General features: G+C 47.1%; 1 protein-coding gene across 1 annotated transcript in view; it reads right to left on the reverse strand.

Annotated features, from left to right (window-relative positions):
• HEPH (hephaestin) overlaps window positions 1–13,848 on the reverse strand; it is a 30,326-nt gene extending 16,478 nt beyond the window's left edge. Inside the window, exons 1-10 of the mRNA XM_076347122.1 lie at window positions 13,787–13,848; window positions 13,232–13,308; window positions 9,905–10,101; window positions 7,368–7,612; window positions 6,429–6,641; window positions 5,661–5,840; window positions 4,980–5,234; window positions 4,218–4,386; window positions 2,874–3,013; window positions 293–424 (exon numbers count right to left, since the gene is read on the reverse strand). Coding sequence (XP_076203237.1) covers window positions 293–424; window positions 2,874–3,013; window positions 4,218–4,386; window positions 4,980–5,234; window positions 5,661–5,840; window positions 6,429–6,641; window positions 7,368–7,612; window positions 9,905–10,068 — 1,498 coding nt within the window. The 5' untranslated portion in view covers window positions 10,069–10,101; window positions 13,232–13,308; window positions 13,787–13,848. The remainder of the gene's footprint in view (window positions 1–292; window positions 425–2,873; window positions 3,014–4,217; window positions 4,387–4,979; window positions 5,235–5,660; window positions 5,841–6,428; window positions 6,642–7,367; window positions 7,613–9,904; window positions 10,102–13,231; window positions 13,309–13,786) is intronic.
• Between the last annotated feature and the right edge of the window lie 44 nt (window positions 13,849–13,892).

The following is a 13,892-nucleotide window of genomic DNA, read 5'->3' on the forward strand; positions in this document are numbered from 1 at the left end:
GGGTCTCAAACAGGTAGAAATGGTCTGAGCTTTAGTTTACAATTTTCATCTGAAAAATAGCACCTCTGGAACCACACTCCCTCTGGCACCCTCGCTGGGCACCAGTTCAATGGAAAGTCTCCTTCAGCAAGGCCTTAGGCAGGCTCAGAGGACCAGGCTGGCTTCTACCCAGTTCCTGAGCACATCCAGTCCTTCCCGGCTGCAGAAATTCCCTAGCACAGAGGAGGTATGGGCTGTGGAGCTCCACCACCAGCATTAGCATTGAATTACTTGAGAAAAGGGAGCCACAAACCATCATGATACCACATCCCTTCCCACGCCTTCCCATAGGACACTCCGTGAGGCTGGATGCTGAAAGGCCAGGAGGCTTTGTTAACAAACATCACGAGGATGGTGTCTCCAACTTCAGCTTTGATCACTGGACCTACACAAATAGCAGAGAGAGCATGTCAGCAACAGAGCAACTTCCCAGGTGACCAGGCAAACAAAAGAAGCCAGGGCCACCTTTCACCCAGGCTGAAGGGAGCAGAAGACACAGAATAAAGGTGGACGCCCCTGCATGTCAGCACAGCCTAAGGCCATTCAGCCCTGACAGCAGGAACAGGGGGCTGACAAGAATTATCTGAAAACATTTCAGGTCTGCAGAAGAACTCAGAGAAGATGCTTTAGGCCTTCACAGATGGAGTAACAAAATGGACAAATGTGCCGAAATGCCCTCGGGAAAGGCCCGTGTCTCCCACCCACCTACCTAAGGCCCTCTCAGCCTTCCAAGACAGGTGCCTCAGGCCTGAGGTCTGGTGTGTAGAGAGAGGTGCGAGATGCTCTAAGCCCACCACCGTCTCTGTGAACCATAGCCCCAGCCAGCTAGAAAGAAACCATGAGTCTTTAATATGCCTATCGGTTCCCACCAGCCTACAGACCCCTGGGTCCACAGACCAATCCTGACAGCTGCAGGAGGCCATGAGGAAAGCCAGGCTGCTGACCAGAAAAACTGGCAGAGACCCATGCCTCGATGTGCCTATCTCGATGTGCCTCCATGTGCTCAGGTCCTCCAGCAGAGGACGTCTGAAAGCCACGGGTAACCGTGGCCTCCCCAGGCCCTGCTCTGTGCCCCAGCAACTGCTGCCTTCGGGCTCAACATCTCCTTTGGGTGGCACCCCGATTCCTCAGAGGAATCCCAAGCCAAGCCCTTTGTAAACACACCACTCGCCTTCCTGATGTGTGAGAGGGCTCGTCTCAGGCCTGGAGCTGTGTCCCTCTCCCCTCCATCAATTAAGACTTAGGGTTGGACTGCTCCTTGCAGTTCAGAGGGAACACATTAGCATGCTGGTCCACAACAGGGTAATCCCACTGCAACTCTTCCACGGATGAGGCTCCCTCTTCCTCTTCCCCTTCCCCACCCCTCCGCTACAAGATGGCCCAGACTCCATCCCCACTGCTCATTAAATGTCTCAGGCAACTGATGTAGGCCATAAAACCAACAGACTCGGTACAAAAAGCAAGCAACCTGCTGTGTGGTTAGCGACCTGGATAGGCTATCTGCAGTGTCTGGTAAGCACACAGGACTTTGGGCAGCACCACAGCCAGCCGCTGCGAGGGAAAACATGTGGAGGGCAGGAGGAGCAAGCTGCAGGGTGAGGAACTGCCAGGTGCCCACAGCTGGTGTGCCTAACAGCCCTAAGAAAAACAACAGCACTAACAACCAACCACCCAGCCTTCCCCACAGCACAGCTTTGTGTACTTTAGGGCAAGAACAGGCAGCATAAGCCACCGGCGCATGCTCATGCAGCATGGGTTGTCTGCACGCACCACATCACATTCAGCAGCTCCCTGTTCTGGACCTTGGTCCCTCATGGCCCCATATCTCTTCTAGACATCCCAGCTACTTTATTGAGTCAGCTTTAATTAGACAGTTCAATGAGTTCATGTCACTCCCCCCACAGATGTCACTTGTTTTCTGACTGGAGATTTTCATCAATTAATCCTTCAGTGTTTCTAGTTTACCAGTAGAAAATACCTGTAATTTCTTTCTACAAAGTCATATCCGAGTTTTCCCTCAGTCTTTCTATAGGAATGTGGCTGTTGCTGGTAATGCTAACCCTTTTTTTCACCCTGGTTCCCAAGGTCCAGCAAGATGCTGTCAGCTCCTGACAGTTACACTGCATCTCTCCTATGCATAACTCCACCATTTAACTTTTATTCAGCTGCTTATACTTCTTTTTTGCCTCTCTTCACTATTCTCCTCCCCCCTTCCAATCTGTATTTTACTCCATGTGCTCTTTCCCTCTGTGGCCTCTGCTGGGATTGCTGTTGCTGATTTCTGGTGTCACTAGATTATTAGTCACTGCTGATGCAGGAAATTGGACCACACCTATATGCTTCTACCACATATGTCACAGCTTTCACACACAATTCATTTGCCTCTGCAGAGTGCCTATTTTCTTGTCTCATCTTTCTTCACCAGCATCACTGTTACCTGGCTATAACAGAGAGAGCACCCACTCGGAAGAGGAAGCTTTCTGTGAGAAAGTGGGGTTTGTAGCATGTCTTGAAGATGCTCAGTCAAAAACACATAACCGGGGGCTATTACTGTGACCTGTTTAGCTCCAGTTACAAATACTATACTGTGTCCCTCAGCCCTTACTACTAACCTCTGAAGACTGCCCCAGCAGAATAGTGATTTTGTCTATTCTACCATTCCACCTCCTAGGTCCATCCCTCTCACTCTTAGATGTAACTGCTGTGAAACACCTCCTCTGTGCCGCTCACTGCACCACAAAACAAGAGGACAGTTACAGCCAGCTGGTACTCCCGACATCAGCATTGTTCTCACTGGCACTGAAAGAGGATTTGTGTTGCTGGATGATTCCTACCGAGTATCCCCAGGTGTTTCTCTTCTTCTGATTGCTGCTTTTCCTCACGGAAGCTCTCATCAGTATATTCCACATACTTTGCCTTCCAATAGACTCCCCCAATTCGGTAGGGGCTACGCTTGAAAAACTGCTCAGCAGGGCTAAATGCAAAAAGTAAATGTCAGATCATTTCTATGAAAAAATCAAGTCCTGTTCTTCTCCTGCTCCCTCCCCACACCCCTCTGGCAATGCCAGCAGCATCTCCAAATCGAGCAGCTTTTCAGACAAGAACAGCATTTCTGGTTTGGAACAAGCACAGCTTGTCTCTGTGAAACTTTTTCATCCTACAGACTCATCTACCCGCTGTGTTCAGGGAGCACCTCTGGCACGCAGCCCTCTCCCAGCTGAAACAGCCAGGTTCGATGGCACAGGTCTAAACAGCATCTCTATACAAGGTGTGCAAAAGAAGGCAGTGAACAAAACTGCAGTGCAGTAAATGGAAAGGCAGTGCTAAAACACTGAGTTCTTCAGAGGCCAGGGGACAACTGCAATCATAACTGAAAAAATCCTCACGCAACAGCTGTAAAGAGAGATTTATTTCCTCCGCCACCACCCTCTCCAAACACACAGACAGAACATGCCTTGCAGGAGAGGCAGCTTAGTTACAAGGCCAGCTCACAGGTCTAAGGAGCTTTCAGTTCTAAGGTCTGCAAGAGAGTTGCTGCATGGCTTTGGGTAAATCATTAACTGCTCCACATTTCTACTTCTCCATCTGAAAGAGGTGTATCTTCTCCAACAGCTTCCCAGGGAAGAGAATGGAGGGGAAGGCATGTCTTTGTTTCTGTTAGCCAAAGTCCGAATGGGAAACCACTCACCAACTGCTATCACAACCATCTGACACGTGGGATGGAAGGCTGTCATCAAGGTCACTGCATTTGATTTCCTAGAAACTGCTTGCTGCAGCAAGGCTACACTGAAGTGTATCTGCAGGCTAGCTCTGCCACCCTGTGTCTGCTGCAAGGTGTGCTTTCTTAATAGTTCATCAAATATACAGATCTGTTCCTAGGTCAGCCACAGCAAGCAGAAATGAAGCCCAGAGACAAATGTGGCAGCTCATGTTCTACATAAGCTGGGACTCCTGGAGTCTGTGGGTAAGGCTATGAACCTAGTACTGCTCTCAGTACAGTCTAGCTACAGCAGCCTACATTTCCAGATGGGGTGATCTGCCTTCCCAGGAAATTTACTCCACATGAATTGCAGGCATGTATTTTGATAAGAAAGAAATTCCACATCCTCCTTAGCAGCCTCCCCGACACAGACCAGAGACTCCCAAACACTGCCCTAGCCCACCAGCCTCTTGCTTACCTGCCTGCCTCACTCAGCCGTTTCCCACTGCTTTGGTCGAGCCCTGAAGGTGCGTAGTCCCACTGCACTTCCTTTGCAGCTATGTAGTATTTCCGAACTGTCCCTTCCAGGGTGGATGCCGGAGCTTGCAGAGAACAGGGCCGGACTTCATAGAGTGCCCCCATCCCAGCTGTCCAAGACATGGTGGAAGACACACATGCTTAACCCCTCTCAGCCAGTTTGACCAGGCAATGAACACAATCCCATGTTCCTACCACGAACTGGCCATTCCTCCTCTGTTGTCCCAAACAGCACATGGCTGGGAGAAGGTGATTCGGTGGTTCCCACAGCAAGGAGTTTTTTGTGTTAGTGAGCAGAGCTTCTTACCTTAGATATCGGATGCTATGGAAGTATGGACAGAGAGCGAATAGACCCTTCTGCTATCCTCAGATGTACCATCAAGTGCCCCTTATAGGGGCTAGACCTCTTAAGGCACTGCCTCATCTTAGCTTTCAGCTCTACCAAACTTACTGTCTTCACCACTGATCAACATGGAACATCATAGAGTGGTACAAGTCATCCCCAGTAAGTCTGGCCTGCACATTAATAATCATTCCACCCCAATTTATACAAGACAAGGAATCACCCCATTCATCTAGGGATGTTTTTAGTGGGAATGCTGCCCAAGGCACTGTCCCCTACCACACTATGTCACAGGACCACACTGGGAGGAAAAAAAAGGGAGGCCACAGAGTGCAGGATATATTCCAACCTCTGCCTTACCTTGTATGTGATCATTGATCTGACAGCTCAGTAGCCATCTCCCAGGGTTACTGGGGATCATGTCCGCTGTAACAAAAGTGGCTGGGAAGAGGCTGGCCACATCTGTCCTATGGCCTCGAATACTGAGCATTTCTCCATGAAAGTAGGCTGTATGAACATCAATTTCATTGCCCATCCCAAAGAGGTGCCATGAAACGTAATCCCCAGCACACATCGTCACTTCAGGGAGGTTCCCAAACACATAACCATTAATAGCTGCAAAACCAACAAGCCAAAAATCAGAGATTAGAAAAGGGGCCTTCAGAGCTTCTGCCAGCAGGTCACAGTACAGACATGTTTGGAGGACGGACCTATCCAGAACTCATCCTCCTTTTCTTGTTCTGGAGAGCCCAGCTCCAGAACTCATTCCTAAAATAAAGTGAATTCAAAATCTCCAAACAACTAACAAAGGCACATTCAAGCCAAAGATTAAATCAAAGTAACGCTACTTTTTTCTGGAGTTGTTGCACCGTCCCTGTGATATTGTTTACCTAGCACATGATCTCAGAGCTTGCTGTCTCCCTTCTCCCCTCTACCCACACCCTGGCATACAACAGCAGAAAGTGCTTTTCAAGATACCAGAGCACTGACACCCCTGGAGTGTCTGGGCAGAGTCAGTGGCTTCACGAAGGTGACACTGACCATGCATTTTGTTGCTCTCTTGGAATTCCTCCTCCTCTTTGTCTACAGAGCCTGGATCTGTGCAGAACGACGCTATGTTCTCATCCAGGTACCAGCTTAGGTTCTCATCCACCACACTGAACATCAGAAAGAAATCTATGTCCACATCCTGCCGTCTTTGAGAACTGCCAGTCAGTACTCCTAGGGTGAAAGAAAAGATGAATGAATATCTACCCATGCAGAAAAGCAGACATCAGTCAAGGGATTAAAACACCAATAGAAGAGTAACTCTTATCACACAAATTAGAGACAGATGCTTTCCCCACCATCCTAGCACAGCTCATTGCAGAGTTCTAGCAAGCTCACTCTTTTCTAATATATCCCTGCTAATATGTTTCTCGCTCCCAAGCAGCTCTGCCACTGCATGGCTGAACTGCAACACCTTCAGTGTTCTTACTCCTGCTGAAATCAAGCAGTCCCCCTTTTTTTTTTTTTAAATACACAAATTAGGTCTTGGACAAGATTCCTGCTTTTAACATGGAATCAAACAGCTTTCTCAGATCAAGAGGCCTACAAGCTCACCTGCCCAGCCACTAAGGGATAAAGACAATGTAATGACCAGAACCCAGCTAGAACACGGGTACTGTCTTCTCCAGTCATGCTGCATTGTCCTGTGAAGCTGGGAGCTGCCCACCAGAGTATCTTCTCATCCTACCCTTGTTCAAGTCACCACAAAATCTTCACAGTATGAAACTGGAGCCCTCAGCTGCTTTCTCTTAGAGTTTTTACCTTTTTTGCATGTAAGTAATGGCCCAATTAATCCAGATGCAATGTCCTTTGGTGCATCAATATGGGAGTGGTAGATCCAGGTCAAGCAGTTTGGGTCATCAGCAGTTGGGCTGTGATCTTCAGGGACAGTCCAAGTATAGGTGTAATTCCCTCCTGGGAAAACAGCATCATCCTTCTTCTGATCCTGGGGGGACATATCGGGATACAGGGATCCTAGAACAATTGAGCAATCACAACATCCATTCAAGCAGAGCAGATATGTCCACACATGTAACTTTACACTGAGCTGCTCTCACTCAGTGGAGGGCTGCACATATGTACTTAGGTAGCAGATTTCAAAGCGAGACTCACCATCCCAAGGCTGAAATAGTGTTTAATCATCATTCTCTCAAAGAGAAACTGAGGCACAGAGCCATTGTAAGGCAACTTGCCCAGTAAATGGGTCAGCACAGAGTCAGAAAGATGATTCCCATTCTGCCTATTGCTACTTTGCCTTCAACTCTGCAATGCACCACAGTCAGCCTTCTCTACAATCTCTAGGGCTGCTTCAAATAGCAGTTCTTCGGTCTCATACTTCACCATTCTTGTGAAGTTCCTGAAGCTCATCACACTCGTGATTCTTACACTACAGCACTTCAAATAATTAATACAGCTCTTTTCCTTCTGCACCACTCTCCCACTAGCAAGCTTTGGAGGTTCTTCTAAAATCAAGAAATCTGGGCTGTGTACTGTAATGCCCAGGTCAGGAAACTACTCCCAGACCCATGAACCTGCTAACCCAACACCAGGTGACTTCATTAAACATCTAGGTGCAGTTGCTTTCCAGCAATATAGCTTTGGGCTAACAAGTCCATGGCTTTACAGACATCTCTCCTCATGGCATACTCCTAAGTTCCCAGCGAGAAAAATCTGTCTCCTTTATGGCAGTGGTTCATTTACCTTCAGAGTCCTTTTCGTAGAAAACACCGTGAGGATGGATTGTATATGGTCGACTAGCAAAATTTTTTAGGTGTACTTTAATGGTATCCCCCACTTCTGCTCGGATGATGGGCCCAAGGAAACCCAGCCAGCCAGGTTTGGGAATCTCAGTGGTGTACGTGGAGTCCGTATATTGCTTATAGACAGATTTCTTGTACGTGCTCCCCACCCTGTCTTTGCCAGGCTGGAGGAATGTTGAGGCCTTTCTGTTAAATTCAGAAAAGGGAAGGGCACCATGAGTCATGCATTATTTAAAACAGCTGGTCAATAACACAACAGAGTGACAACAACACACAGCTTTCCCAGGTAAGCCCGAAAGCTTTGGCATTACAGAGGACCACCTGTGCTCTACCCTAGCATGCTCTAAGCCATCCGTGAACTTCCTCCTCCCACACCTCTAACCGCTGTGACATGGGCAGCGCAGCCTGCTTGAGAAACAGGCAGCACTGGCCGTTAGACTTGTCTGCTTTCTGAGCATGTGAAACACAACAGGGGACATCAGCACATTAACAGCTTGGTGAGCCTGGGATCACAGCCACCAGTACGGCCAGACGCCTGTCACCATACACAGCCACGGCCTCATCGCCAGTTCTTCACAAACAGGCACAAAGTGCACCCCTGAACTGCGCAGTGCAAACAAGGAATGGGAAGAATGGTGCTTCTCTGACAATCACATGTGGGTGACACAGGGAAGACCAAAGCCCTTCTCATGCCTGCTTCAGCCTTCATTGGGCTTTTAGAAACTCACTTCAATGCTTTCGTAGCATTTGCAGCTAAATCATAAGGGGGGGGGGAGTCTCCTGAGCTCTCTGGCCAAAATTCACAGCCTAAAAGATGATTTTCTACTTAACAGATTCTGAATTATTTATAGAATGGTACGTACCTGCAGACAAGTCAGGCAGGTACGTACCCAGCACGTAACCAGCTTCCAGAGTTAAAACCTCATACAGGTACTAAAGTTCAACTCATGATATTTGTTCTTTATGACTAATTCTTAGTAAATAAGAGATGAGTCATGGTCCAGGTATTAGCAGGACCGGCCTAAATGAGAGCTGAGGTTACTCCCCCCACTTCCCCCTTAGTATCAATCACTCTGCAGTAATATAAGTAGCCCTGAAATACGCATTAGAGTTTGCCTGTATCTCCAGAAGATGAACAGTTGAGACCAAAACATTAAGCATTGCCCTTGTCATTCAAAATTGTAAAGGGCTGGGCTCTAGCTATACAATCTAGAGCTTATCCCTTTGCAAAGTCATCCCTGCAGCCACTATTAGCAAAGAGTTAACAGATAATTCATACTTCATTTTGCAGATTTGCCTCTTTTTTCCCCCCACATAGCCCATTTCTTCCCAACAAAAAAATTCTTCAAGCATTTTACTACCTACCATTCATATAAACATCACATCCTTTTCTTATTGCTAGCAATTTGGTTTCTGCAATCATTGTACAAATAAGTCCCATTAGCTAATTGTTTGCAGCGACAGAACAGTTTTTAAATTGCTTTTAAGTTTAACAGCCTTGAATTTCATTTCCTTCTCTTCATGTATTATGAAAGAAAGAAAACAAAACCCACTGCATTCGTTATCACTGCAGGAGTCAGCAATAACATCTATTAATCCTGAATTTTGGGGGGTTTACTTTTCTCTGAACTAATTTAAGTCTATTCGCATCTCCAGAGAACAGAGACTTTTCCACGCTAAACTGACAGACCTTGATGTTTTTCTGTGAACCCCTCCTATTCCTGCTGTGCTGTTTCTGAAAGATATGTATAAACCCCAGTGTTATTTATCATGGAGGGGTAAATGACTGAGAGCAGGTCAAGAAATACAGGTTATTTGCCATAGAAAATGGGGGGGAAGCACAAATGCCTTTCAAAAGATGTGGAAAGCTATGCAAAAAAAACCCCAAACAAACAAAAACAAACAAAAAAACAAATTTGGTGTTTTGAAAACTAAAACCAAAACCTGTTTTTGTAGTGACTCAAAGTAATTATTGCCCTCTCCAGATTTACTTTTACAACAAAAACAAAAAGCATTTTTCAAACAACCCCTAAAATTTCATGCAGGAAGTTCCATTAAGTCTAAGGCTTGAAATTCGATTTAAACAAAAACAAGCTGGCTCTGTGAAGTCATTTACATCAAGGTGAAAAGTCATCATGCCTCAGGATACACAAGCTGATCACCAGCTGGAACTAAGAAAAATGAAACCCCAGGGCAGAGTATTGCACAATCTGTTCTATTATAGAGTGTTTGTACTTCCCTCTAGTGTACGGGCACTGATCACTGGATGCTCCATTAAACTGACCATTCATTTTCCCACTGATACAGTTTCTATGTTCCTTCAATAAAACAAGTTAAACATTAAGCTCATAAAGATCAGACATCTATCAGATCGTGTCTCTTGCTTGCTTAGATGCCCCAGGATACTTGCATGAAATTACTCATAAAATTACTATTTTAAGCTAGTACCAGACTAAATTCTTACAGAACTAAACATACAGGTTATGGGCGATGCTTTGGTTAGCAAGTACGTTCTTTCCTGTTGGAGCATAGTTCCAGTCCACCTCGCGGATCCCCAGGTAATAGACTCGGGTGACTCCTCCAGTAAACGTGGGTGATAGCATGTGGATGTAAAGCAGCAACAACCAAAACAATCCCATCATAGCCTGAAGTGAAGGCGCTTTTGGAGGTTACACCTATTTGGGAGAAAAGAAAAACAAAGGTAATGAAACAGAAGTAGAATATGACCACATGGTTTGAAGGTACTGGGCATTTTGAGAGGGTATGAAGAAATCAGGCAGAAGTCCTATTTGGATCATTATTCAAATATCCAAGAAGGAAATCTATATAACAAAACTCCTATAACAAAATCAATGCACAAGGTGGATGGAGATTATGCTTTGCTAATCAGTCCCCAATACCAAATGTGCTTCTCATAACAGTTTGATTAACCTTTTTTTTTGTCTGTAGTTCTCTTCCAAATGCTTTGTTCCATAAAGTTGAGAAAATACTGCTAATTCAGCAAGCTTTCGCACAGTATGAGATGAGGTAAACAGATTCACAGCAAGCGCTATGTTAGCAGAAAAGGCACCTATAAATCATATATGCTGTGTAACTGCCTTCTTTGGGCAGCAGAGTCCTGAGCAGAAAGTGCCACGCATACTGGAATTTCAAGTGATTGTTTTTTCACCATCTCTGATGTCCCAAATCATCTTACAGGACCACATACAAAGCTCAGGGAAATAATCCTGAGCAAGTATCTTTATATTTTAAAGCATTGCCAAGATATCTCTATTCTACTAAACCACTTGAGGAAGTACGATTTAGTCAGTATGAAGTAATTTTAAATTTTAACTTCTTCAAAGATTGCTTTTAAAGAGCTGTCCTCTGTAATCCAGGGAGTGCATCTCAAATGGGCTGCACAAGGCTTCTTGCTTAGTCTAGTTCCATTAAATATTTTCCCCATGATGTAGATCACTAAGTAAGGAGCTCACTCATAAAACTTCCAAAAGACACTAAGCTCGGTGTGAATAAGCACCAGAAATACTCCAAAGAGAGATCCAGGGCAAGTTGGAGAAATTGTCTGAAATCATCAAAATACCATTCTGTGAATACAAGTTCGAAGAACTACTTGTATGAAGGAGAAACTGATGCAATGTGGGGCAGCAGAATTACAAAGGATAAGACAATAGCTTAGGATTAAAATGGATGACAAACGAAATAAAAACCCACATGAAAATGCCTAAGAAAGATCTCATCCAGTGATATAATTAACAAAGCTGGATGCAACCAATAATCAAACTGCCATCTAAAACAGATGTCCAGCTCTTTAGACACATAACAGCAACTTCGAAAACGTTCAGCAGAGAGAAACCGAAAGCAAAAGAATTAGAAAAATGTGACCTAGCAAGAAAGCTTAAAGGAATCAGTTTTCTTCAACTTCAAAAAGAAGGGGATGGTGACATAACACCATGTCAAAGACAGAACGGTTTTTTTATAAAGAGGTTGTCATTATTTATTCTCCCCTGTCTTTGGTAATAGCAACATGAATATATCAGGTTTATTTGCAGCAAAGGCGGATATTCTGTAAGCTTTCAGCTAGCATGGCATCACACTAGAACAGCTTTCCCAGAGAAGCTGTTAAATCTCTTACCACATCCGATACCAATATATGGATTCAACCCCAGTACATGGCAATGGACTAGGTACCTTCCAAACCTGTATTTCTGATTTCCAGACATGCTGTACTATCTTCAGAAGCTAATGATAATCAAGTATTACTGATTCCAAACAGTCATTAAATTGAGAAGTTGAGAGAAAGCAACTCTCAACTTGGAAAAACCTTTCCCTCCTTTCTCAAAAGGGGGCTGTAGGGATCTCTCTAAATCCAAGATAGTTTTGATCCATTAACGCAGTATAGCTCTGCTCCAGCGGCTCCATCAGCAAACCCTTCAGAAGGTCCCGGTCACACACCTGAAGAAACTCAGGTACAGAACAGCCCCTTCCCCATGGCCCTAGCAGAGCGGGGATGATGGCAGAGCGCTTCCTCTATCTCACTGCTACACACGGTCCACTAACCTCACCCACCTTATTCCCTGCTACTGCTGCTCCAGTAACCGGTGGTGTCCTGGAAATACCTGCACTGACCTACCCATTCTGTGCCAATAAAGAGGTTTCAAAGCAAGGAGTTCAGAAAGCTGTACCTGTGCTGTTTCACACACATGCCATAATAGCAAAAGGCAGTGGAGACAGCGACAAGGAAAGACAAAGCTGGTGGCACCAGGCCTCAGCCTGAAACCTCCCATCCTGTTGGCACACACCCTGCTGGGAAGGGCAAGGGGATGCTTTTGACTCAGCTGAAGAAGTGGCCTTCTTGTCAACACAGATCAAAGTACATAGGCGCAGCTTTCTGGGGAGAGCATGCCCGGTGCATGGGGTGGCTGTCCTCGAGGACTGGGAGCAGCTGAGCCCAGGGAGTCAGTGTGGGCTAATCTTTATGCCCTCAACCTTAATGGTTTTTGCAAGCAATATCAAATCCTAGGAAAGGACAAAGCTTAGACTTTATACCAAGGACAAACAGCAACTCTTGGAGTTGGTTGTGAAAACTGTCTACTGAGACAAATCCCAGCTGCGTCAGCCCACTATTTCTACGTGGCAGAGTCCTGGCTTACCACATTAAAGCTCCACGCCGCAGCATCAGTAAACTTATCAGATAAATCAGACTCGACCAGAAGTCACGGCTATTAAATACCTTGTGAATGTGCTCTGGCATTCAAAGTCATTAACAAAAGTCCCGTCTGGACCTCAGGCTGGAGTTTGATCACAACATTGCACATACCTCTGTGGCAGTTTTAGGAAACAGCAAAACAGCATCGCTCAATGAAGATTCAGCAGGCTAGACTGATTCTGTTCTCATATTCTCTTTACAGTGACTAATCACCATTTAGTTACTCTACTAGTCCAAGGTGAAGGAAACCAACAACCTTAAATTCGTTTCAAAAAAGTTATTTTTTCTTTGAAATATATGCCTTGATTAAGAAAAAAGACCCCAACAACCCAAACTGTATTCATCCCTGAACCTTGATACTTTATAGCAGAATCCTTACTCCCAGGACTTCCCTTTGCTGATTCACTAATAGTACAGGAATTGCAAATGAATGGAAAATTAGATTTCAGTCTACTTGGTAGCTGACTGACTTCCATTTTATCAAGGCAGACGGGCTGACCGCAGGGGTCTTTCCCGACACTTGACTGCAGAGAAACCATTGCCCAAGAAAGAGGGGAAAAAAGTATTAAATGAATGAAGGAAACCATTTCGTCCCTTACTTGCGGAGCAGGGCTGGACGCGGGCTCTGCTGGAAGGGCGAGGGCGTCAGCTGGGAGACATCTCCCGCGGCGGGAGCCTACAGAGTGAAGATGCACAAGCGCCAGAGGGGACAAAGTCTGGGCTGTAAAAAGGGGCGCTGCCTCGCCTCCCGCGGGCAGGCCGAGCCCCGCTCCGGCCGGCAGCGCCGCCCGCTCCCGCAGGCACGCCCCGCGGGGCGCCCACCGTCCAGGGCCGCGCCGCCGGACCCCACTTCCCCCGCCCCAGGGCCCCGCACCCCCCACAGACCCGACGGCGGCTCCCCCGCCGCCCGCGGGGGGTGGGCTGCTCCGCTCCTCGCCGCCCCGCCACGCACCTGCGGGCCGCGCCCCAGCCCCATCCCGGGCCCTGGCTGCGGGCGGCCCGGCCGCGCACACGGAGACCGGGCCGCGGGGACGCACAACGCCGCCGCCCCACCACGGCCGCCCGCGCCGCGCAACCTGCCCGCCCCGGCGCCCCGGGAAGGCGGGGGGCATGGGGCAGGGCCGGAGCCGCGGCACGTGGGCGCCAGCACCTACCTGCCGGGCGGGGCGGGACGCGGCTGGACCGGACCCGACCCGACCCGACCCGACCCGACCCGACCCGGCCCGGCCCGGCCCGGCCCCGGCAAGGGGCCCTCCCCGG

The sequence above is a fragment of the Aptenodytes patagonicus genome, chromosome 9, assembly GCF_965638725.1.
Source record: "Aptenodytes patagonicus chromosome 9, bAptPat1.pri.cur, whole genome shotgun sequence".
Classification (NCBI taxonomy): Eukaryota; Metazoa; Chordata; class Aves; order Sphenisciformes; family Spheniscidae; genus Aptenodytes; species Aptenodytes patagonicus.